The following is a 26,355-nucleotide window of genomic DNA, read 5'->3' on the forward strand; positions in this document are numbered from 1 at the left end:
AAAAATGATTGGCAAGGCAAGTACTTTCTCCCACTGAAGCTCCCAAGAGCATTTCCAGCAGCACTCCAGGAGATGAATGCAAGACAGAGAGATGACAGCATCAGGGAACTTCATCTTGTGCTTGAACTGTCTGCATCACAGGGTTGCAGTAGACACTCTGCATCAGACATCATGGGTCACTTACACAGCACAACCATAGACTTTCAGAATGTATTTTGATACAGCCCCCAACACAAAATAAGATATTTTTTTTTAAAGACTACACACCTAAACTCACATGCAGGACACTAACAAATCCCCCTTACCATAAAAACACTAAGACAGAAAGAATCATTGATAGTTTTGTCTCAGAAGCAATAGTATCTCTGAAAAGAATATACAAAAATCTATCTAGACTAAATCTAGACTAAAAACACAATGGAAGATTATATATCTCAAAGTGGTAACAACACTTAAGGTGCCAATGAAAATCAGTATTGTTTGAGAGCTGCATTCTTTGTGCTATACAGCAAACATCATAATTTGGTAATAAACCCATTCATATACCAGAAAACATTCATTTATCTTCAAAAAAAAAGGAAATAACTACTTTGTTAGAACTAGGCAAATATGAAGTGAAATAGCTAGTGTTTGCACTTCTGTTACTGCTTGCTTTCTAATTTGCCCATTGAGGCAATTTGCAGACTCAGACTTGGCATAGGAGACTGCCTCACTCCAATTAGTACCTACATTCAGACTAACTGCTAGGGCTCTATGTGCACTTGCCTGATATCCTTCTGACTGGCAGTTGTCCTTCCATAATTCCACAGCTTTAGCTCAAGTCTATCTTCAAAGTCTTTTCCTCAAGTAAGGAGCATCTACACTGCAAGAAACTGGTGTAAAGACAACGAAATTGGCCAGGAAGCACTTTCAGTGAACTAGGAATAAGCCCAACTGAGAGTTACCTGCTTTTCTCTCATCTTTCTATAATAAAAGCCTCTACAATAACAAGGTGCTTCAATAAGCACCTCAAAAATTGGCTACGAAGTGTTTAACAGCATGAAACTTGGGCTCCTGAGAAGGTCGAAAATGTATCCTTGGCATACCAGTTACTTTTCGATGCATTAAATGGCTTTCTGTAAATCACCTTAACACGTACAACCAGCCCTCCTGTAACTGCACCAAAGGAGCTGCATTTACCTACTCTGAGGCCAGTCCTCCACTTTCCTAAAATCAGTCCTGCTCCTACTCTGGAAGCAAAAGGAATGCCAAACAAAAAATATATTTTTCTACCGTACAATATTAAGATCACAATTTAAATTTCAATACAAAACATCTCAGATCCAAGACTAATATAAACTATGGGTAATAGGAATCAACGAAGTACCTGAAATACTATTAAGGAGCTTCATTTCTCCTCTCTGCTATAGCTCTAAACAGGTCAAGGAGGCAAGGCTTGATAAGTGCTCAAATGCCCTTTCTCTGTGGCAGTTTAACCAGCCTCCATGGAGATCATTCTTCACTTTGTAGCCTGTCCTGTAAGATTTGCACCAGCAGGATAAAAGAGTGAGCAATGTGTCAAATCTGGCAAGTTCTCCTTGCATGAATAACTTTGTTAGCAGTATCTAGTCTGTTTTGAACTGAATACAAACCAGAGAGCCCCTTTAGTAAGTTATGATTAGCCAATATATAAACTCCCATGAAATGTAGAAGACAACACTGCTATTGACCAAAGTCCCACTTATCTAGAAGTCTGTATTTATGACCTGTTCCAAAAGAGCTCCTTTCACCCTTTTTTTCCCCTATTCTCTTACCTTTTTAATAACTTCTGTTCGTCTCATGGTTTGCACAGTGAGGGACAAAATTATATGCCTGCCTGGTGATAACTTGAAAATGGAAATCACAATTAGTTCGCAAAGTAACATTTACTTGTGATGTAAGTCATTCTCCTGTCTGCCAACACTCAATGAAAACTTAGGGAACAAAAGGATTATGTTGGTCCTTCAGACACTTATGAACTAAACATCTTCAGACACTTAAATTAAGAAAATAAACATTTTCTGTATTTTATTTTAAGATCATTCTAAATCATTGAAGTGAGATACTGTAAAGCCCAGGTTAAAGTATAACAACTGCTTTTGGGGAGAAAAATGTTCACACAGTGTGACTGTTCAACTATTTTAATTTGGACATACACAGCTGTTCTACACTGACTAGCTTGAAATATTCATGCGATCAAATTTTATTGGTATCAACACTTACGGAAGGTGAATCGCGGAGTTGCATGCAGGAGCATTCATGAAAGCAGCATTTTAAAGCCACATGTTGGAGTTTACACAGTCTATCACAGTTCTCAGATAGAATCCATTAGGTTTAGATTCTTCCATTAACTTTGAGACAGCACGCTGCAGTCTGTTTACTATTACAAGATTACATTTTCCAGATGTAGTTCAACTATAAATCAAGACGGTTTGCCATTTGATTACTCAGAGCTGAACACACTGTGCTCCTGTCTCATTGATCCACTGAGTCTTTGCACTGTAAACAATCCAGGAATTATGGATTTGCAAGACTTTTTTTTTTTTACTTTACAATTCACTAAACAAGAAACAGTTGTTGACATATACACAATTTTATTTCAAGGACACAGCAATCACAGTAACAAAAACAGAACCATTATTTTAATACTGTGAACTTCTCTGGAAACTGACTTGCACATAGATCTGAAAGCATTTTAAACAATATCTTGGGGGGGACACAGCAAACCTTAAATATATTAACTTCAAACTTGATGTGCTTTTTTTCCCTCATTTTATAGCTGGCAGTAGTTAAAGCTCTTCAAAGTCGTGGCCACTTGTATTCATTGCTTCAGGGTGCATCACCCTCCCCATGAATAACACAGTACCTGTGACAAAAGGGAGGAAGGGAAGATATCAGCACAAAAAGCTGAAGTTAAATGATGATGAATACTGAGTTCTTGACCATGTGGTCAAGAATTTTTATAGGAATTTGTGTTAGAATTTGGCACCCATGAAACTGTACGGATCAATAACACTAGAGAATAAGGACTTCTTTATATTCAGAAGTGATACAGTACACAGACAAGAACAGCAGACACTGTCTGCATTTCAGTATCCTTCAGTTTATTCTAAAGCCTTGATTCAAAACCCACCACAAATCAAAACAGGTTCACTTTAAATTCCAACAGTTCTGATGAAGGCTCATAGAAATATTGCCACCGATGTAGTCAGAGCTCCCTAGACTGGAGGGGGTTCTAAGCATGCAGCTAGCCTAGCTACAACCAGACATTAAATGAACCAGACTTTCTCAACCACTTCACTCCCTCTCCAGCCTGAAATGGTGAATAACATTCCTCACAGAATTAAAAGTGAGCAAAAGCCACTATACTAATCAGACTTTTACTAGACATGGTTCATTATTTATTCCACATTTTGCAACCCACAATAAGAATTCTCTATACAAATACTTCTCAGCTATTTAATCACCATTTATAGCTTTCATGCTTATATATCTCTAAACCAGTTTAGAAGTAGTTACCAAGCACAAGCACTTCAGATATTCTAGTGAATAAGGGTAACCATTACAGTTTTCTTGCACGGTAGAACAGTTAAGATGCTCAAGCACAGACACATCTGACAGCTTGCGGCTGTATGTTTTGCATCCCCGCCACATCCACATCATTAAGATAAATACAAAACTAAGGAATTACTTAATCATTGCCCATTTTACAAGTGCTGTTCTCATCTCTTGCCTGCCACAGAACACTTCGAGAGTACAACAGAATTATAACTAATATCTGTCCATTATGCAAATCACTTGGTACTGGGAACACAGCTTATTGGTCTCAAACAAGTGCCAAGTGCTCATGGAGTACAATAATTGCAGTCATTCAGGGAGAACACTACATTTTGATGAAAAAGGTTAGGTTTTCCTTCATAGTCTTTAATCATAGAATGAGTACTATTCAGGATTACATCAGATTTTGGTGTCTTCCTTGAAGAAACACTAGGGGGACACAGAAGGAGCCAGCCTTTCAATTTTTATTTCAAGACAAATCAAGGAAAGTTTATAAGCAAGAGCATTTGTTAGAAATAGGCAATTTTCTTTCATACCCAACAAGGCACTGTGCAAAGTGTGGAGGAGTGAAAGTCTCACCTGTTCTTCTGTTTCTGACCAGGAAGAAAAAAGGATGATCAACTATAACTTGGGGATACAGTACTGCCATTCTGCTAATGGCAATCATACCTGAAGGATAAAGAACAAGAAACTTAAGAATTATTACACATTCTCTTCTGCTCTTAATGAAACATCGTTGCAGCTCATGAACAGTGAAGTTCTGCACTCCAGCACTTAACATAACCAAGAAATAGCACAAATAATTTAACCAAATATAAAGGAGACCTTTAGAGTAATGGCATGTTTATTTACCCTTTAAGAATAATTAAAAATAGAACTGAATTAGAAATGGAGTGATACAATTTCCCAGGCTGAGGAAGCAACTTCTAAAATGAAGACACTTAAAAGGAATGATGAACTGTGCCTCCCTGTAAGAATAAGATGTACTGTGCTGGACAGTGCTACTGGCCTCTTTTAACAGCTTCAAGCTGATAATTGATAGAAAAGGTAACTTAACAGGTACAGAGAATGCAACAATTAAATAGGCTGATGTAGCAGCTTTCAGCTTCGCTTCAATCTTCAAAAAAGCAGAGGGAAAGGGTGAAATTAAATAGGAGTCAGGGGGGATTTGGCTTTTCATTATTTTTATTTGGCAAGACATGATTTCCCCAGGGCATCATTTCCCAGAGTTTCATTTAGTTTTACAGTTTCACTGCACTAACAATAAAAACTCACGCATGCAACAATCTCTGTCCATGTTAATGTTACAACCCAAGCTAGTTACTGGTATTTATGATCAAGGAAGCCATCTATCTTTTCCCCCAGTACAAGCAGAAATCAGCTGATGATAGAAAACAACTTAATTTCAGGAAAAGCATGTGATAATCAGGTAAATAAACTACCCAGCCTCCTAACATCAGTACTCTTAACTTAGGTTTTTCCATTTATCACTTCCAATCTTGTTTCTTTAAATGAGCTTATTAAAATGCAACTGCAGCAACTCTGTCTTAACTGTTCTGGATCAAATGCTTTTGACCATTTCTAATTAGTGTATCAAAATGAGGAGTGCTTAAGTTGTATGAAGAGCAAACAGTTCACACCTGCCTGACATCCAGAAGCAAAATATGGATGACTTTCCACAGGACCCTCTCAACTGTGAAACACACCATATATAAGCATTACAAAAGTTTTCCCTAATTCTGTTCTGAAAACCAGTGTAGTTGTGCTGCCTTGACACTGCATACTGGTTAGCTTCCTGGTATTTCAGCAAAACAGTTAAAATACTAATTAACATAGAACAACATTTGATTTCATTCTGCTTTTCAGTCAGGTACCTGAGGCAGCAGCAGCTTCTGATCCTTCCTCGTTAACTTCTAGGAAAGCCTTATGAAATGCCTTTGCAAGGTAGAGTTCTTTATTATCTGGAGAGGAAAGAAAAAAAATACCTATTTCAAGCACTTCTACAGTAAGAGTGAAAAACTTAAGAAAACAGCCGAACACCTTAGCACTATTAGCCACCTTCTATATCAAGCCAGAAAAATTAAGAGCTCTGTGCATAGGACTGGCACGAAGCATGTTCAGCCAATGCCTCTAACAGCAGTTACCACTTCAAGATTGTACTGCTCTTCTATATATACACACACTATATGCATTAGAATGCCATGGCACTATCTAGAGCATCAGTACAGTAGCCATTATCTACCTTCAGTTTCTTTTAAGTGCATTTACTTCAATAAAAATCACCACGGAACCGAGTTATTTTCAGTCTTGTTTTCCATTTTTCTTCCCCCGTTTTCTAATTTAGCTGCAGTCCTACACTTGTTTAAGTGAGCAAATGCTCCACTATTTTTCTTCATCATCTAAACGATCAGACCTTGATCAGACCTACTGGAGTAGTCAGCACCTTGCAGGAAGCAATACATAACATCATTTAATCAGTTGGACTAAGTTTCATCAGTAAGACGTAATGAGGATTAGACATACATTTATTGTACCTGCATAAAATCCACAGTAATGACAGAGCACAACAGTTAGAGAGGAAGAAAAGCTCTCAACAGGAACTTACCCATGAAAATCTAATCTAACCACCCCACTGAGACAGCTATGCTTTTTTGCATTTCTGAACCTTAACAAACTGTTCAAAGCCAAATCTCCAGCTGAAGGCTGAGTAAGGAAGGAAAGCTTAGGATTTTTTTTAAATTGTTATCCACAAGTGCAGCCAGCATTCTAACACTAACAAACCAAATCCACAAGAGACAGTAGTTTAAGATGCCTCTCCCCAGACCTCATTACTGCTACATGCACTCAGAACCAAACTAGATCTGTTAGTTCAAACTAGTTCCTCTGTTGACCTTAAATCTCACCAGAAGCCCTAAATGATTACCTTTGGAACCAACCATAACAGACTGCTAAATACTAGAAATCCTAGGCATCAGAACCAAGCTTTCAGCAATGCTACTTTGAGAGCTAAGACAAAATTTCCACTATTGCTTTTGAATGTGGGACATGCAGAATCTATCTTGAAAACTAAGCACAATTCCTCCCTCAGCTTTTGCATCCCTTGCAAAAATTAACAAAATGCCACCAGAAAACACAACAACATTAACAGCACTTTTAAACCTTGAGTGTTGTCTATTAAAAATAGCTGGATAAACAATAAGTGTTAAATGGTCATCCTGCAAAGCTCTCATTCTTACAAACACATTAAGGCTCATGTTTCCAAAAAGTGTTTTGCTACAAACCTAGGACATACCAGATCATTTACAGAAGTGATAGTGTACAGAAGATAACAGCAGCCAGAAAAGCTAATCCCAATTGCATGCCTAGCATCACATGTGCTGACTTTGTAAACATGTCAGGTTACCAGGGTTCCTGGTAAGTTTATTGGTCAATTCAGCACATTTCTTTATTCTAGGGTATCTGTGTTTTGCTATTTTTGCTTGAGAACATTTCAAAGCTCTACTGAGCACTTAAGTTAAATATGACATAACAGAAAAAAAAAAACAAGAACACTGCAACCTTCACAGAAAAATGCTGTTTCAGAGCTTCTTTTCTTAAACACAATTAAATATTTAATAATAAAACTTTCCACTTACCCTAATCAGGCCCTTGAATCATTTTTTATCACAGTACTTCACCCTGTTCCTGTGACCTGTAATACTCACAGCAATATTCCCTATTTTAATCCTGTATGTTTGATTCTGCATAGCGTGGCATTATGTTACTCCAAAGTATATTTCTAACCAGAACACTCAGCACCTTAACAGATCAGTCTCCATCTAATGAGCTTACTGACTATTATGAAATTGAGCCCTAACTCAGCCAACACAAATATTACTAACATTTACCATCAGCTATAAAAATGAGATAGGTTGTAAATGTACTCTGGTTCTAAGTATAGAAAATACATTGTTGACAAGAATGCAAGTAGTGCGTGGCTAGGGAACAGATGAAAAACCTCCAGTTACATTAATAGCGTTTATTCAGTACACAATAAGTCTCACAGATGAAAACTACAGTGTAACTTACTCCTAAGAGTAAAACATCCTCTCATTCAGCACATACCTTATGTCCTAAAACAAGTTTCTGATCCACAGAAGGTATAAGTAGTCTTCACTCAATGTGGTGTGGACAGTTCATTGTGCTGAAGCCATTTTTTTTAATCCCAATCTCATAACCCCAAACCATATCCAAATATCTGTGGTTAAGTTTTCCATAAGAGTACCTTTATTTGGTTCCAATTCCTTGCCTTTCACTCTGATGGATATATTTGTCCTTGGATGGTGAAAATAGCAATGTCATATACCAGTTTCCTTCTTCTAGACTATTTGTCTTATACTGCTGCTATCACAGCCCTCCTTGAGTTCATTTCCATATGGGGAGCAGGGACAACACTAGGTGAAAACCTCTTTGCTGTGTTTTGCCATTGTCAAGTGGCTGAATGAGTTCAGTATCATACACAACACGTCTTTCCCTTCAAAAGAGGAAGAGATGAAATTTACCTGAGCATTTCCTATCACATTTTTTTATTAGCTTCTCTGAAACAAGACTTCCTAGGGAGCAAGTGTGCTCTGTTAACTATTACTCATACAATCCCCAGGAAGATTTGGCATCGCAGAGTTTAGGCTTTCTGCAAGCCCCTTGCCTAGATAGCCATTAATACATAGGTGTGATCTGGGGCTTATTTCTAATGTACGTGACTCTGTTAGCATCACATTTCATTTGTCACTACACTCCATATGCTTGTGAACTCCTACTCAAAGCTGCCAAATGGTTGCTCTGCAAGTCTCATTTTAAAGAAAAGCATGCAGGTTTATTGGCTTTCCTAGCTCAAGATGCCCCAGAAAAATTACATCTACCTCAGTCATGACTGTGAAGATGAGAGCACCACTGAGATGGTGCTCTGCCTATTATTTAATATTGTGAAATCAGTCATTAAGAACACTTCACAGCTCACTGAAACATAGGTCATCTTGAGCTTACAAGCAGTTGCCAGTTAAGGCATTCTACAACAGCAAAAAAAATATTACAATCATTTGAAAGAGAAGTTGACCTTTAGCACAGCAGTCTGAAACTTGCTGAAATTCTTAGTGTCAAGATACTCAAACTGCAAGTCTGGGTAAGTTATAACATCCCAAACATTGGAAGTTCTTTCAAAGTTTGTTTCTTACTATGTTTCAACTCTGAATATTATGACCACAAGATAGAATCAGAGATGGAAATAACATCTGTTCAAGTTTGGTTTTTTTTCTGAAAGTGAGTCAAATACTCACAACCAGGTAGTCAAACAGGAACATCCTCCTACTCACCTGCACAAATTGACAAGTCCTGCAAGAAAGCTACATCTAAAGCAAGCACCTAGATGAATACTTAATCTGTGGTTGCTCACAGTCCAGATATCCTGAGAGGTAAACCTGACTCATCCAGATCCATTTTTCCATTTGAGTGTAAAAAGTAAAAAACTAAACATGGAAAATTCTGCAATCTTCCAATTTCATTTGTATCCACTGAACTCACAGAATTTCACTGAAGTCAACAGTCTGTGCCTTGATCTGATTACAGGATTAGGGCTGTTGAAATCACAGACACCTTGACAACAATCCAAAGGCAACAGCAACAGAAGAAGGGGAAGAGTTATTTTAAACAACACAATTTCTCGTAAGTCTCCTTATTTTCTCCCTAAAATTAGTGGAGTTCTCATTCAAATACCTGCATTTAGGCTTTCCAAAGCACTAACAGTTGACCTGCATGTAAACTAACAGCCTCAGCTTCCTTGTTACCTGACACGCTATTCAGCTATTTGCAAAAGCAAGTTCTTAATATCCCTTTATTGTTTTTTGTTCCTTCTTCTCCCCTCATTTTTAGAAGGAGAAAAAGACAGCGTTTTAATTACCTGAAACATCATCTCCATAGCATCAATAGTGTTTTTCAGTGAAGATAGTACTTCAATAATATTTTCTTACTCTTAATTTATGAAATACCTGCTTCCTGGCAACGCATGCTCTCTTAAAAGTAAACAGAATGCTACAGTAAGACTATTGAGTTTTCTATATACACCACTTCATTTTAAAAACAATCTCTTCTTTAAATGGCAGAGTTAATTCACTCATGCAAAACATGACATTTTGATTTTATACAGTGCAATTGTCAACAATATGAAACTTCAGTCACATGGATTAAAACAAGTTCCAATCTTCCTGTTAATCTCAACTACAGAATTACTCACCAATGTTTAGGCATACTTCAGATACAACGAAATAAGAACCAAACGCTGCCTTGGAGTTCAACCTGCTCTGTGCATTTTCCATTCTCCGTGGTATTTCTCCTCAAGCAAATATTTTACTGTACATAGAGAAGCTATTGTAAAGCTCATTTTTCTTTGAAGCAGTAGAGAAATTGGAAATATTTTTCTTCAGAAAATTTACTTAGGAAGCACTATTCATTTATGCAAATTCTTTTCACATTAGCTAATTCCAGCTTTCCTTACAATTTCACAGGAAAAGGAAAAGCAGCAAAATAGCAGAATAGGCTACATATAACCTATGAACGATGTTTCTAACTTGCAAAAATGAAAAGCATGTAATTCCAAATGCTTCAACTGCACATTTCATACTTCATTACTACTACGTTGAACAAGATACACCAGCATGATTGCTTCCACAAACAGACAATTAGGAATTACTTCCCATCAGCTATGCAAATCTCTGGCTGCTTAGACAGTAACCCACAGAGCAGAAATGTACAGAGCATATATAAGCAAGCATAAGTTACATGAACATCAGTCATCCCACGCTGGTAACGTGTTTTTAGATAGAGAACATCCTGGTCTGTCACACCACAGGTCTAGACAGACCATGCTAAATATACTGCTCATAAGGAGGCTTTTCTTACACACAAGAACTTGAGCAACAGCAACACAGCTACCTTTTGTGACACTCCTGTATGTTTCATTAAAGTATTCATTAAGTATTAAAAAACTCGAATATCTGCTTTCCACCGGAAGTATTAGATATTTCAATGAAACTGTTCATAGTGCACTGAAACAGACAAGCAGCATGCATACTTCCATCCCAGAACTCTTTCCTGTTACACTTACATACAGAAGGTACTTTTGGGGATAACCAATCATACAAGTATTTAAAGCCCTTGATTCCACGAAGAAATAGCCTCTGGAGAAAGATGACAACTACCATGGTGCATAGAACTCATTGCTATGAAGGCACTGAAGCCACGCACTGCTCTAACGTGGATCTGCATCTTGCACATTTTTAAGATTCAGTTTGATATCTCAGAATGACTTCTCCCAGATCAAAAACACTCCCTCCCACTCCAATGCTCACCCACTTCAGACGCTCCTATAGAGAGCAACCCTGCATCACACAAAGCATCCCAGAAGATCAGAAGTTTGCTAGCAAGTTTCATTTTTTTTTTTTTTTTTTAAATGAAAACACATTGGAGATCTTACTGGTTATCCTGAAATGGATGATTTCAGCACTCACATCTCCTCTTACCAGACATTGCAGTGAGGTCGGCATTACGGCTGAACACTTCCGTAATTCCAAGACCTTTCAATACATCTTTCAGATCAATTTCTTGCTCTACTGTGAACCTGAAAAATGAAAGAAAAATGCAAAAAACTAATAAGAACTGCTTACATTGGTTAGAGTATTAAAATTTCTAGGCAATGACAACTGAAATAATGAGACAACATGAAATAAGAGCTTCAGTAATAGTCGTATAGCATAGCAACACTTCCTGTAAAAATGCTTACACTAATTAGTTTACTTTCACAGCTGAAATGTTTTCTTACACAGAAGAAATTAAAGGCTGCTAGTATGATGTACAATCCCTGACCATAACTCTGCATGTACAAACCTCAGCAGCTTGAAAAAGGGTAATCTGAACATCAAAAGACAACTGGATTGTCTTATACAAACCACATTCCTGATGACATATCTATTCCATCACAAATCATTTCCCAGTGAAGAATTTTATGTAAGTTAAAATAAGATCTGGAGAGAGCTGGAGACTGACAAATCACTGGCAGCATCAGAATCGGTCACGTACCCTGTCCAGATGGATTCTGGCCTATGCCTGGAGTAAAGCAGGAGAACCGATTCTTGCCATTTTACTGTTTAGGCAGTTCTCAAAAGTATCTGAAGAGGTTAAAGAGTCACACACTCGAGGAAGTTTCCCACATTCTGGTATGAAATGCATCAGCATTCTTAGAAACATAGAAGGCTTTAGAGAATCCTAGCTTTCTCACAGTTGGAAGAAACATTTCAAGGCCATCTCACCCAACTCCCCTGCAATGAACAGAGGCATCCACAGCTAGATCAGGTTGCTCAGAGCCCCATCCAATCTGGCCTTGAAAGCCTCCAGCAACTGAGCATCCACATTTCTGGGTAACCAGTTACAGTTGCTCACCATCGTTACTGTGTAAGACCTTTCCCTTGCATTCAACCTAAATCTATCCTGTTATCCTTTACCTTAATGAATGATTGTTTACAATTACAACAGTCCAGAACTTTAGGTTTTGTGTAAAGCTTCAAGTGTATTAAGTCATCTTCTATCTAGACTTTTAAGACAAGAAAAATAAAGATGGCTTCATCTTGCACGAGGCCATGCAACTCTTCTGAAATGCTGAGTTTTCAGTAGAGTTCCTAGGTGCTCAGGATCTACAGAAGAGGATTTGAGCACACTTTCCAGCTATACAGTAGAAGAATAACTACAGCCTAGTGTGACTCATCCCAAAGGCTATAATTTCAAGGCTTACTAGAAGTCCTGAGAAAAAGTGAAAAATGCCTGATTCCCAGTTTGGTTCTAACATATTACATTCTGCAGAACAAGAAGCAAAGCAATGGCTCCATTTGACAAATCAACAATTTCTTGCTCAGAAGACAGGCCTTAAGGATCTGAATTGCAATTTCAGCCCAATAAGCAACTTTGTATTATAATACCAAGCTGCCAGCTGACATCAATTCCAACTTTTCAGATGGAATTTCAGCAAGGTTGTCCCGAGGTGCTAGAACTAGCTTGCATAATTCAATAGCCTGAAAATAAAACAACAAGAAAATCCCACAGTACTGTTGTTCTGACCAGGCAGATCAAGGCAGGTTATGGTTCTCTCTGGCAAGGTCCTTCTGTGAGGGCTAAATATAGGCTGCAGATGTTGGCTACATGTACTGCAACAGCACACAGCTTTGTTTCTCTTCTGTGACCATCTCAAGAACCATGAGATCTGACCTCATCAGAACAGGACTCGAAAGAATGTAAAAAAAAAAAAAAAAAAAAAAGGTTTGTTTTCTTGAGAGAAAGAAAACTTTCAGATAAACAAGGATCTTTCAAAGTTATGTGAAGTGGGAAGGTCATTGAAGAAAGCCAAGCATACTGGGACAGACTTCAAGGGGTGATCTGGTGCAATTGTCATTAGGTAGTAGCTCTTCCTGTGTTCTTCAAATACATTACTAGAGAGTTCTGTATATTAGATTCATGGTCTGTTTCAATTCTATGAATAAATAGGATTAGACTGTTGATCGTTTTTGTCTGAGTTAAACTGCAAACAGATTTGAAAATGAAAAAGTAGTATAACTTAACACTTCTGTTCAAATTCCTCCTTCGCTATTAAGAAGAGTAATTTGCACACAGATAATGCAAACAGAAATTACAATGTTGTGATTAACTATGCTTTCAGCTAGTGTTCAGGCCCTAGGACAGCTTCGAAATTTTCACTGTATAATTTGATAGCATCTTCCAGGATATAAAAAATTAATTTTATTCCACTGCTGTTTTCAGTTTCTCAGTGGACAGAGCCTGCAGGCCACATTTCATAACATGCCTTCCTGAGTCAGAGCATAAAATATTTATGAAGTTTTTATTCTGAGCATTGATAAAATCCTGCAGATCCCCTCTGAATCTCTAATGGAAATCCAACACCTTGGGAGTGTGCAATTAATCTAATTTTTATAGGAAATTGCACTGTTACTGTGTGGTATTTCAAGTTCATGAGTTCTCTCATAACTGGAAAATGCTGAAGGTAATCAGAACCCAGTTGTATCTGTTTTGCCTTTGCTTAACCTTAATTCAAAAAGCATTTAACAATTTTCTGGAGGCTCTTAGATGAGAGTGACGGGCATGAAGACTAGCCTAAGGTAAGAATTGTTGGGTACAGAATAAATAGGTTATATGACCACACAAAAACACAGCCTCAACTCAGGCATAAACGTGTCTGAAGTTCTGGCTACAAAGAACCCTGAACTTTCTGCTTTAGGTTAAGAAGAAATCAGCAAAAACTAAAACTGCCAACAAAAAACTTAAGGCCAGGATCATTAACACAATTTAAGCAGTACTTATGTATTTACTTGAGATACTTCAACTTCCTAAATTCAGAAGCTTAGTTTTCATAGACCTCTGGATTCTGTGCATCTCATACATGGGAGAAACAGAGATAAAGCATCAGCACCTGATACAGAGGCAGCAAAATACTTCAGTTATAAAAAAGAAGCTTAAGGGATGGAAGACTCCCCATTTAATTTGTTGGTAACATCACGTACCATTTCATTGGGAAAGGATAAATAGCTTAGCAAAAGTAGTTTTCCCACCCTTTAAAGGATTTTGCCCTGTTCCTTGCATGTGCAGTATAACCCCAATTTCCAAGTCACATGAAAACAAGAATCATTTCTGTGACTACAAGGCTTCACTATGGTTTATTTTTTTCTGCTGCCTTGAGCTGTAGCAGCAAAGCTCAATAAGTACAAAAGCATGTACCATATTGTTATATAGACAGCTTAATACAATTAATGAAATCATTATGAATCTTTTGAAGACCGTTATGATGAAACCACACATTGACTTTCAGTAACAAACAAGTATGAGGTACACAAACATTTAGAGGCAGATGAAAATTCTTGGAAAGGTAGCAGTGCATTTGAGTAAATACACCTCTGAGCATATAGGTTATGTCTACAAACAAACCAATTTCACTGGTCCTCTAATGAGCATGAGTTCAACCCCTCTAACATCTAAGGAAGACATTGATTGAAATTACCTCTCAATACTCAACTATTTGTATCTACATATACCATTAAAACTTCTTGAATTAGCAGCAAATAGTAATCTAATTAGCACCCAAATGAAACATTTGTTAATTCAAGCTTAAAATATTTGTATGGTTCCCATCTTAAATGGAACTTAACCATAATGAGTTCTGCAATAAAAAGAGAGCCATCGCTCTGAGTAGATATACTTAATGAAATTCTCCTTCCTGGAGCTTATACCTGGAAGGGACACAAATGCAGCACTGGGCTGTTGCTCAACTACTGTTAAGCACTGCACACCCCCAGATCTTCTTGTCACAGCCACCTTTGTGTGGGTGCTCCATAACTACAGTCTTGGTCAAGAGCCCAGTTTTTACCTACGCTGCTATTCCAACCCAACTGAACACAGCAGCCTCCCCCCTTTTACTGACACAGCAGCATATTCTCACCTTGGTAAATATACTTCAACTTTTTGCTTTTTTACTGAGTTAGCCCACTCATTAATCAATGAGGCTTTGACAAGTGGCTCCAACGTGACCAGTGGAACTTCTTGTCTGGTAAGAACAATCATCATACTAATTTCATCTCCTTCATATGGTATTTCTAGAACTTGGTAGATACCACCTGCTTCATTAGAGCCATCACTGAACTCTCCTACAAGAGAAACAGGGAAATTCCATTAGAAGTACATTCTTTCATTTTTAGTGGAGATATGAGAAATATAAGAGGTAGGTAATGCTGACTAGGTACAGGAGTTAATTGACCCTCTACTCTGTAAAAAAAAGTTGTAGCTCTTTCATCATATGATTTAAGTCTTATACCTCCTTTCCTAAGGAAGGTAATCTTACACAATCAGTCTGTAGGTAACCATACTTCCAAACATATTACCTAATTTCCTCCTAACTTCCATTCAGTGAGTAAAGTCTAGAAGTTGTTAAAGCTAAGATCTTTGTGGAAGCAGGCAGAGTTTTTCTTTCGGAAAGACAGCTTATTAACAAAGAGACAGTAAAATATTGCCAACAGTAGACACCATAGAATCCATTAGGAGTTCAAGCTCAAAGGAAAAGCCACTATTAGCTCTGTTTGAAGAATTCATTTCATCTAGGACTACTAGGGCAGTAATGGATAAGTGTCCTTATATTAAGCATTATTTGGAATAGTTAGAAGGGATCTAGAAAGAAAAAATCAGAGCAAAACTACCCAGGTTACCAATTGGAAATTATCACTGAGGACATTATGCAAATACCTCTTGAACACTGAGGGGCATGGGAGCAACCATTTCTCTAGCAAGTCTGCTCCAGTGTTTAGCCACCCTCCCAATAAGGAAATCCTCCCTAATATCCAGCCTATTAATTTCAGTACTTAACATAGTACAAGAATAAAATTTCACCAAAAAGTAGATATAACTCTATAATTGTAAAAAAAAAATTAGAAAATAATGAACAAACATTCTGAAATTCATCATATGGCACTAAAACATACCTAAACAGGAATCATGAAGTCATTACATATATTGCTGCTGGTACAATACACAAGTACATACTATAAAAACATATCAAATAAGCATCCCTCCACTAGATTTAAACCGCTGCATTTCCAACTCACCATAATAAAACTCTCCCTGCTGGTACATCATTGGAATCTGCACTTCAGTTTCATCATCCTTAGTAAAAGAAAAAGTTCTTGTATTTTCAGGTCTGAACTGTGATTTCCAATTGCCTTTAAAGTAGATTGCGTTGATGAGAACCAAATGAGTTAGAGCACCAAAGTCTCTTGACGACACAAAATCTTTGATCATATCTAAGAAGAAAAACAACTGTCAGTCTTCATGTCAAATGGAGCATTAAATCAAATCTCAAGGCAGCTCAAAAAAAAAAAAAAAAGCAACAAAATAAAAAGCTACACTAACACGTAATTTCCAATTCAAATGTTTCATTAAATCTCAGATTAAACTCCAGTGGTTTGTAAACCGAAAGTCACAGTGTAGGTGCACAAATCTTCCTATCACAAATTAGCTGTTACTGTATCGCTACTTACATATACCCCATAATTAAATCAAGGGAGAAACAAAGTCAAACCATTTACACTGGTGCTGTAATACATTCAGCATTTTTCTCTTCATGTCAGATCATCTACACATTCTGGTTCTGATCCAAAGAAGAATTAAAAGTGGATGTTTGAAACATATGCATATCCATTGAAACTTCACCTGGGCTAGTGTTTAAGTGCTCAGTTTCTAATCAAGTAGTGTCTCACTGATTAGTAAAGGCTAATCTATATAGATTCTCAGCATTTGTTCCACTCGCATTAGCACTTGAAAAGCACAAGCAAAGACAGTGTCTGCTCTACACAAGGGAGGTATGTCAGCTAAGCATGGCAGCTGCTTCACTCCTATTCCTAAATCATTCACATGAGAATACAGTCTAACCTGCTTTAGCTCATCTTAAACAGCTGCCTTTCCAACAAAACAATTTTGAGATCACTAAATGTGACAGGCTGACCACATTAGTGGGTGTTCTTGACAAATTTCAGCCTACTTCAGATGGCTTTCTTGTTCATTTATTTTAGCTGACACCACGTACAAAGTGTTAAACACATTCCTCAGTCTGGTTATGGCTCCCTTAATGCCTTGTTTATAATACAAATTATGCTCTCTGGAGCATATGACACCTACCAACTGGTGCGAAATTTGTGTATTATACAGTAAAATTTGTTATGGGTCACTGTTCATACCTCATCCCAACTAGAACATCTTCAGAAATGAGATGTGACCCATACTTACTCTATAGTAGGAAAAAAGAAAAACTAAGGAATATGCTTGTCTTTTATTACTTAGTACATTTTCTCTTGAGCTTTTCAGTCACATCTGAATACACTGATATACATTAAGAATCACCTCTGGCCAGAGAAACCTTGACAGTTATGTTTTCTACTCTGAGCTTCCCATCATTTTCAACATGCTGGAACTGGAAAGCTGACTGTCTTGTACTCCTTAATTAATGGGAAAATGAGCCCTCTGTCAGAACTGGCAGGCAGGAGGGAATGAGATAGAGTGCTTGGAGATTATGCTGAGGGACTGTTACTATCACAACCTGATGCTAAGAGACCAACAGCTGCCTTTGTTAGCTCAGTTATTTCCAAGGTGATGGGTACAAACTTGGTCAGCAGATGTGGCAGGCATTAAGCATAAGATCTGGGTGCCCCTTTAAAAAAGAAACAATTTGGCTTTTCCCTCAGAGATGATGCATACTAGAACACTGCACTAGCTGCTGCATTACTTCCATTGCCTCTATTTTTGCAGCTTGAGATAAAGTGCAGAATTCAGCACAGTAGGTTCCATTTTCTCACAGAAAAAGCTAGATGCTTTTTAAAATGAACTAAACACATTATGCAAGATGTCTTTCAGCTTTAGTGCTGCAAGCTTCCTGTAAAGCATTACGATTCTTAAATGCACGTACAACACGGCAATCCACTAATTCCTTAAAAGAATCCTAAAGTCTGCATCAACCAGATCTAAACAGGCGTATTTATACCAGTCATTCTGTGCTTACTCCTTTCCTTCCACTGCATTTTTTTTGTTATAGAACTCTGACAGTATTTCTACAACCAAATACTCTCTAAACATGTTATCTCATAACCACACATTGTAAAGATTAGATCACAGGGTCTCATTTTGTGCTTGAAGTAACCTCCAGTATTTATTAGCCTTCCATTTCTCCATAACTTGTACCTATCAGTTCCTCAGTCCTCCACACAGACCAATAATCCCTCTGTAGATAAGAGTTTAGCATTTTACAATAGCACTTATCTACACTTGTTTGTAACTTAATATAGAAATCAGTATTAAAAATTTAAAGAGACTTTAAATGAAAATTTGCTCCTTCAGTAGATGTTACAAGTATTTCACTGGAAAACATTCAGACAGATCCCATCATATGATTTAATGGTTAATGCTACTTAGAACATTACTTCTCTTCAGACAGCTACATATTTTTTCTGTGGCAGGATTCACACTACAATTCTCTTTATGAGTGGAGAAACAAAAGAGATGAAAAGGTAAAAATTCAATGTCCTAACTCCAGAAATAAAGACGCTTACTGCAGGAAATAGAAACCACGTAAACTTACTGTTGGTATGATTCTCTACCCACTTATTGATGTGGGTAGCTACAGCTGCACTCTGGCTGAAATCTATATTCTCTACTTGAGCTTTAAAGTATTTTTTCACCAACTGCAAAAATTTTTCACTAACATGGAATCCATTTTGAACATAGAGAGAGTTAGCCATATTCAAAACGTAATGACTTTCTTCTGTAGTTGCCATATCAGACAGGTCCTTCAGAAAGGCAAACTCTTCACCTGAGGGAAGAAATACAAGTTCAGTGAGAGCACTTCAGAAAAAAAATCCATCATTTTGCACTAGAAATACAGTCATTTTATAAAGTCCAATTTGTGTTCTTACATCCAGCAGTTAAACACATGCAGTCTGACTGAAACCTGAACACCTTCAGATCTGAGAAGACAATCTGCAAAGCAGAACACATTTAGAGCTTACTCTTTCAACTCCTTACAATTATCATTAACAAGCCATTTGAACCCCACCAGACACTGTGATAATCAGTGATAATCCTCTCTACATCAAGGAACTAAAAATTCTTCTTATGAGTCATACTTCCATGCTTTGCCACCACAAGCCAACAGATTTCCCTTATGTTCTAAAAAACAGTTATTCAGGAGCTTGGCAAAGAAAAATCAGTGCTCAGTTCTGATTGTTAGGGCCCACACAGAGTTTCCCTCACTAAGACAGGCCTAGAATTTCCCAGGATATAGCATGGATCATTTGCTTGGGTAATGAGGAGTTCTGGCAGTGACAGCATCAGGTTTCTGTGGCTTTTAATCTAACTGCCCTCACAGCCAAAAGGATTCCAAAAAGCCTGCCTGAAGACAGAAAGCTCACACTGCTGCACTGCCTACCTGAAGCTGAACATTGATTCTCTTCACGATGTAACTTAAAAATTGAACACAGTTAAATATTTCAAGCTCAAGTTGTCAGAATGCTTTCAACTCGCACTGTGTCAAGAACAGTGAATGGCCCAGCTCAAATGTGCTGCATTAACTTCTTAAGTTACAGATAAGGGGTTAATTTATCAACCATCAGAAATCTGAGTTAAATGTGCACCGTAATCTCTACAGAAAGCTATCAACTGCATACAGGTACAGCACACAAAGCTTGACAAACTTTCTTCTGAACTGTATTCAGAACTCCTTCCTCAACACCCATCCACAGAGGGCTTAGCATCCAATGAGTTCTATGAACAAGGAATTCCATTCAAGTTTTCATTATTCCAACATCAAAATTAGTAAAAATTCACTTCAAAAATATTTTCCGCCATTCATTGATCTTCTCCATTTGGAGACAAATCAGAATGGTTGGCATTGAATATGTGTTCTGTGGCACTACATCCAGATGCGTGACTTTTTTGCTCATCCCACGCTATAGCAGTACCATTGCTCTGTTAAATAATGCCTCTTGTTTCTCAGCAAGAATGACAGGAATACATGAATCACAAAAACACTTGGAAGGGACCTTGAAGATCACCTAGTTCCAACCCTTGGAGTACATGAAGTATCATGCAGAAACAACCAAGACGTTGCTATTTCCTAAACTAGCTCGCACACTATATTGTGTAGTGCAAACAGAACACAGCAGACATGTTAAGCTAAAATCTGCATGTCCTATCTACAAGAACAAGTTCCATCAAAGTAAGAGATGATGCTTCTGGTCTTACTACTGAGTTCTCCTACTTCTAAGCAATATTGCCTAAAACAATCCTTTCCTTTTCAGGTTTCATTATAAGCCATCTTACAACTCCAGAGGCAAGAGCATCCTTTACGGAGAGAAAACATAGATCAACAACATGCTGCAATCACTTGGGATTCAGCTGCCCAAGCCAGGATTGTCCATTAGCATTGCTGCTCACACAGAATCCACTCAAGCATGCTCCAGCACGCTCAGGCCATCACACAGAATGTCAAGAAGCCCCCTGATTAATAACCTCTGGACATCATCAGGCCATTTCCACGGTTGCTGAAGCATTGCCAGCTGTTTCTTTAAGTCTAAAAATCTGTTGTAAAGCACGATTATAAAAGTCCTTACCATTTTTTAAGCTGTCAAAACCCAACGTATGTCGAATTTCTTTCAAAGTGGTTCCATGGGCTCCAAGCTCTATCATTCCCATGGCTATTGCAATGCTCAGGGGACAGAAAAGAATATTCTCATCTTCTCTTGCAGCTCGTAGCTGATTGTAAACATTCACAGAAAGCTCAGCAATAGTTTCATCAGGAAAATTTGTCTTGAAGGCTTTACTTGGCAGAACAAGCAAAGATAATAATCCAAGGAAATACATGTCGTGAGATATTAAGACCTGCAAGACAATTTTAGAGGAAATAAGTTAACTCCACATAACAATAGATTAAACTCAAACACAGTGGTAAGCTCGGCAAATTTCAAATTTTTGTGGGAAAAATCTAGGCAAGGAGTTAAGGGCACACTTGAGTTTCCTGGAGGAGGCACATACACCCTTCAAAACGAAGCAATGAACCATTTCCCCCCTGAAAATTAGGTATTGAATGACTTTATGCTTCTGCAAACTTTCAATGCAATAATAAAATTCAACTCCTACAAAAAAACATCAAACACAGCCATACTTTTCCTACTTCTCCTTGTCAAGTTTGGTATTGTTAAGCAATGCTGGTGTAGAAATGATATATATTTCTGCACTTTTTTCCACCAAGGAGACTTACAAACATGTTTCTTTCATTTGATCTTCCAAGTAAGAAATTACTTATTCATCTAAGTCACACTACTCCAGGAACTGGTAAGACTACTTCAGGAACAGAAAAAGCTTGCTGACACCAGTGACAAAGGAAATGTACCACGATGTTGCTTGGTTGCAAAACTCACAGCAAGCAGCCAAGATGTCTGTTAGTAAACAGCAATAAGTTGACTAGCTTTGACTAGTTACATTTGCTAACAGACAATAACTTTCCTATGCAGGCCCCTGGAGCAGGTCAAATTACTTTATGTAACAGCAGGAAAGATTCAGCAGTGGAAACAGGAAACTAGAAAGAAATCAAGAGGATTAATAACCTAACTTACCCCCAGGCTTTGCTAAAAGGCGTCAAACAACAGTTCTCACTCTACCCCAGTTTGGCTTGTCACACAACTACTAGCTTAATTAAAACTGCACATTCTGGGGCTGCATACACATCTCCATTTCATTTCTCCCTTTCACTTCACACTACATTGGCATTTGACCAACTGGTCAGTCACGGGAGCCAACACAACTTGTGCTTAGCTTCTTCTCCTGGACGCTTACAGCTTCAAATACCATGAAGCAAACAGATTTAGTCCAGAAGAAGCATTTGTATGTTTCTGTGCCAGGTTGCAGGGCTTGTCAGCATGGGATAAATTCATGTGAATGCGCTACCCTGCTGTTCAACTGAAGTCAATTTACATGCTGCTAAAGTGCCTCTGCCTTATGCTTCCCAGCTGTGTGCCTGCAGTTACTGTGGGCCTCTTCATACCTGACAGAGACCCTCGATAAGCTTTGTATGCCATTTGTATCACACATTTCATCTTCAAAGGACTATGTACCTGTTATACAATCATCTTGCAAAACACTGAATGATACATAATATAAACATCACTCACATTTCACAGACGAGAAAAACTATGAAAAACAACAAGGTACACACTTTGGCAGCAAGCAACGTGGTCACTGTTTAAGATTCTGTTTCCTGGCCACAGCTCAGCCTTCTGTTTATTTTTCATTGAGGAAATGAAACAGATGAATTAACACAGCAAACACACGTTTCAGGGAAAAATGGCAGGTTCTTAGAGATGAACCACAGCCCTGCTTCTCCCCCTCCCTACCTCCCTTCTATGGTCTGCTTACATGTATGAAATATGCTCTGTTTATCCATGTCTAATGATCCCTCCCCATGTCAACAGTTCATCTTTCTGGATGAACTCATGCATTTTTCTGATTCTCTGCAAGATATCAGAAATCTCCCCCATAGTTTCCTATTCTACTTAACAGCACACACATAAAATTACATGAGCCCACATCAGCAGCTTCATATTGTGCAAACACTCAATACTGCACTGCCTTTCCAATGGAAACCATTTCAGTCCGAGGCATAACCATCATTTCATGAACACAAATTTCATGGACCAAAAAGGTATCAATATAGCACAAATTTCTCCAACCCTCTTATTAATAGCACTGTTTTTAAACCTGTTTATTAGTTATTTAAAGATATTACAATTCCTATTGTAGTGAAACAAATGAATTTTGGAGGGGCAGAGGGGAGAGGGTGGGGTGTACTGATCTCAACTTGAAAGCCATACAAGGTAAAAAAGTGCTAATAAACTTGCCATGGAGGCCATCCATAGCAGTAGCAAAAAGCACACCAAGATCAGCTCAGCTAAGCACAAGGCAGTATTGGGGCTTTTTAATAGGCCTGTAAGCAAGTTTGCAGAGTTCAACAGGATTTTAATTATGCAGACAACTTGATACAACTGTTGTATCAAGACCACGGTATTAAATTGCTCAAACACTGAGACAAATGAATTCTCAGTTTTAAAAAAGGAAAACGCCCCAGCTTTCTCATTGCAGAGGGAGCTACTCAGCACTCCATCACTGATCTCTGCCATACGCCTGACTGTGAGAAACTCTTCAATAATTGCAGGAGGTGGGTATGGGTAGAAGATGCAGTGCAGCCCTGCAGTGGCAGCGCTCTCAGGCTGTTTGTGAGGACTGGGCTCTCTCAACATACAAGTATAAAACAAGGGATGATGTTTTAATGCAAGCAAGGTCTGTGGGAGAAGGCTGCAGAACAGAACAGACACTTGGTCAAGCTGCTTGTCTCTGTGAAAATCATTTCCTAGTTATGTTTTCCTCTCAGTCTAATCCAAGGCATTGGGGGTAAATTCCCCAGATCCCTTTTCCTTGTACTGACAGCACATGTATGCACTTCTAACAATGGGAATCTAGCTCAATTATCATTCTAGTCATAACAGTTACTGCCTCCAATTCCACCTTGCTTTAGGCAGTATTACACTTGATTTCATACTTTCACATGCCTCTTCAAGCAGCAGGTCTTGGTCCAACAAACAGCTGAGCACTTAAAGTACAGCACATTCTCAGCATCTTTCTTCAGTAAGTTAAGGGCAATCGTTTCCACAACAACACAGAATCAGAGCATTTTTAAAATACCTGTACTCTACCTTAAGTGAAGGGAACAACGCTGAACATTGTGCAATTTCTGCTTGGGAAGTTGAACAAGCCCTGAATACCATCAGAATTTTGACAGTCTTTTCAGACTCAATCATGAACAACACTGTCATAGCCTTTCTTATCAGTGAAAGCTAGTTAAATACTGCACCAGCTAAATAGCAATTCTTTTAACTACTGTTCTATGTGGACTTAGACATTAATTTCAAAAGTTACAGGACACATTTTGCACTGGTTGACACATAAAAAACCTGTTGAAGCTGCTTTCAGCCCTTACGTAAACAAATATTAATGGCTGAGACATGAATTTCATTTGAGCTCCAATCAGTGACAGAAACTAAAGCAGCAAGACTTAGATTAACTGATACACAAATCACATTCCAGGTAAAGAAGCAGCAGCCCCAACTCCTCCAGCAGTAGCATCTTCTTGAAAAAAGAAGCGTGCATCACAAATCATCTACAGACACAGAGGTCTGTAAGCATGTTTTACCCTTGCTTGCATCAGTCCCCATTAAAAAAAGCAGCAGCAAACTAAAGAATGCAGCACTACTCCAAAACAAACACTTGTAACTGCACAGAATATATTATAACAGCTAAAGGGGTTATTTAGCAACTTCAACCTCCTGGCATTTGTTTTCAGTAGAGAAATGCCCATCTCACACCCCAGGCCTTCTTTAGGTTTTGGACAATGCTCTGTAGAGGGTTTAAGACTTTACGGAAATGGTCTTAATGAACAATATTACTCATTTTTGTCACTTCTCACAAAAACAGTGAAAAAGCTTTGGGATCTACATCATCCAGCAAGCCTAGTTTAATTCCTTCAAAGTTTTTTCTGTTCAAAATTGCTGGAACCTTTCATAAAGCTTTTACCACTCCCAGAATTCTGTTTGATGCTTTCCCACAGCAGGTCCCAAACAGCTCAGTGGGCAGTACTTTTCCTTTCTGCTTTGGCCAGCACAGATGTACCCCTATACACGAGCAGAAAGAAAACCCATTTCATAATGTGTGAAGAAAAAAGATGCATAGGCTAGAATACTGGGCTGATTAACTATAGCTCTTGCCTTCCTCCAAGCATAAGGCTGCAGTGACTAAGAGGAAGTAGAACAACATCACCCCCTCACACCCACAAACTGTGAACTATTCAGATCACTGCATATGCTTTCAGAAAAAAAAAATGGAAGGGGGCAAGCATCCTCTGTGAGCCAAGATATTTTAAGACGTACCAACAAACTCAAACGGTTCACAGAAATTAAGTACTTTGAATTTTGAAACAGCACGAATTGAACTCACAGTAGGAAGGTGCCAAAAAATTCAATTAAGGATTGAATTCTAGTGCCTTGTGCATGCCAGACAGGTTGGAAAGAAAAAAGGTTATCATTTGCTTGTCTCTTACACCTTCAGACTGTGGGTTTTTATAAAGAAACTCCTTTACAGCTTTAGAAGCCTAGCAACTTCACAAAATAGAACTGTGATATATTGCCTTAATTCCTCAGCAGAGACTGCACTAAGATTAGTTGCCTTGAAGATTACTCTTGGCTACATGCAAGCTAAACATCAAAAGTGTGGGAAGTATATATGAAAAAAAACTGCTGGTTCCTTCCAAGCAGTGTACGAAGAAAAGCTTGGAGAGAAAAGAACACCACCATTTCCACCAGCATACTTGCTTTGCTGTAGGGAGGAATATCCATGAGCGCAGATGAGTCCAGCAAAACAGTCCTACAGAGCAAGAGATGAGATTGCTACCAAGCCAACTGCCTTAAGAGCATGCTTACCCACTCTATTAGGTCATGTTTGTACCTGGAACTGAAACAAGAGCCTTCCTGAAAGCCACAGAGGGTAACAAATGTATCAGTGCTCCCTAATTATGATCTGTTGTTCTGAGGTCCCACTGCCTAGAGTCAGGATGATACAAGGAAACAGGAGAATAAGGAGGTGTCTGCAAGATGCTTCAACAAACAGCCATGGTGGACAGCATAAGCAATACCTGACAAAGTATTTCTGTTATTAAAATTAGTTTGGTTGTTAGAATTAGTGATCATCTGCCTAGCATCTGGAGACACTGGGTAAATTGACATCTGCGCTACCTCCAGCAGGCTTTACCTGCAGCTAGAATATTAACTCCTTCATATGAGGACACACATTGTCATGAAGAAGTCTGATTTTTATTCAGAAGACATTTATCTTAGACTTGTGTGAGCATACGACCTTGTCAAATGGAGATTCTACAGACAGATGTGGCATCATTAAGCTTGTTTGACTCTGTTTCAGAGATGTGCAATTACATTCATATTTCAATCTGCACAAACATTAGTAATAAAGTCGTGGGATTTTGTCACCATCTGTTAGTTACAGAGTCATTGCCTTCTGGAGAAAGAAACCTGGAAATCAGTTTCATTAGAAAGCAGC

The 26,355-nt window shown here is 38.2% G+C and overlaps 1 protein-coding gene across 1 annotated transcript; it reads right to left on the reverse strand.

The window, feature by feature from the left end:
- Positions 1–2,807: 2,807 nt before the first annotated feature.
- On the reverse strand, positions 2,808–21,057 carry LOC306949882 (neuroserpin; the record flags this gene model as incomplete). Its single annotated transcript, XM_079539931.1, has 8 exons — positions 2,808–2,884; positions 4,156–4,245; positions 5,451–5,537; positions 11,127–11,224; positions 15,101–15,305; positions 16,257–16,451; positions 18,779–19,009; positions 20,808–21,057. 8 exons carry the CDS (start codon positions 21,055–21,057, stop codon positions 2,808–2,810), a joined length of 1,233 nt encoding a protein of 410 aa, XP_079396057.1.
- Between the last annotated feature and the right edge of the window lie 5,298 nt (positions 21,058–26,355).

Source organism: Tetrao urogallus (genome assembly GCF_951394365.1).
Source record: "Tetrao urogallus genome assembly, chromosome: 9".
NCBI classification, from domain to species: domain Eukaryota; kingdom Metazoa; phylum Chordata; class Aves; order Galliformes; family Phasianidae; genus Tetrao; species Tetrao urogallus.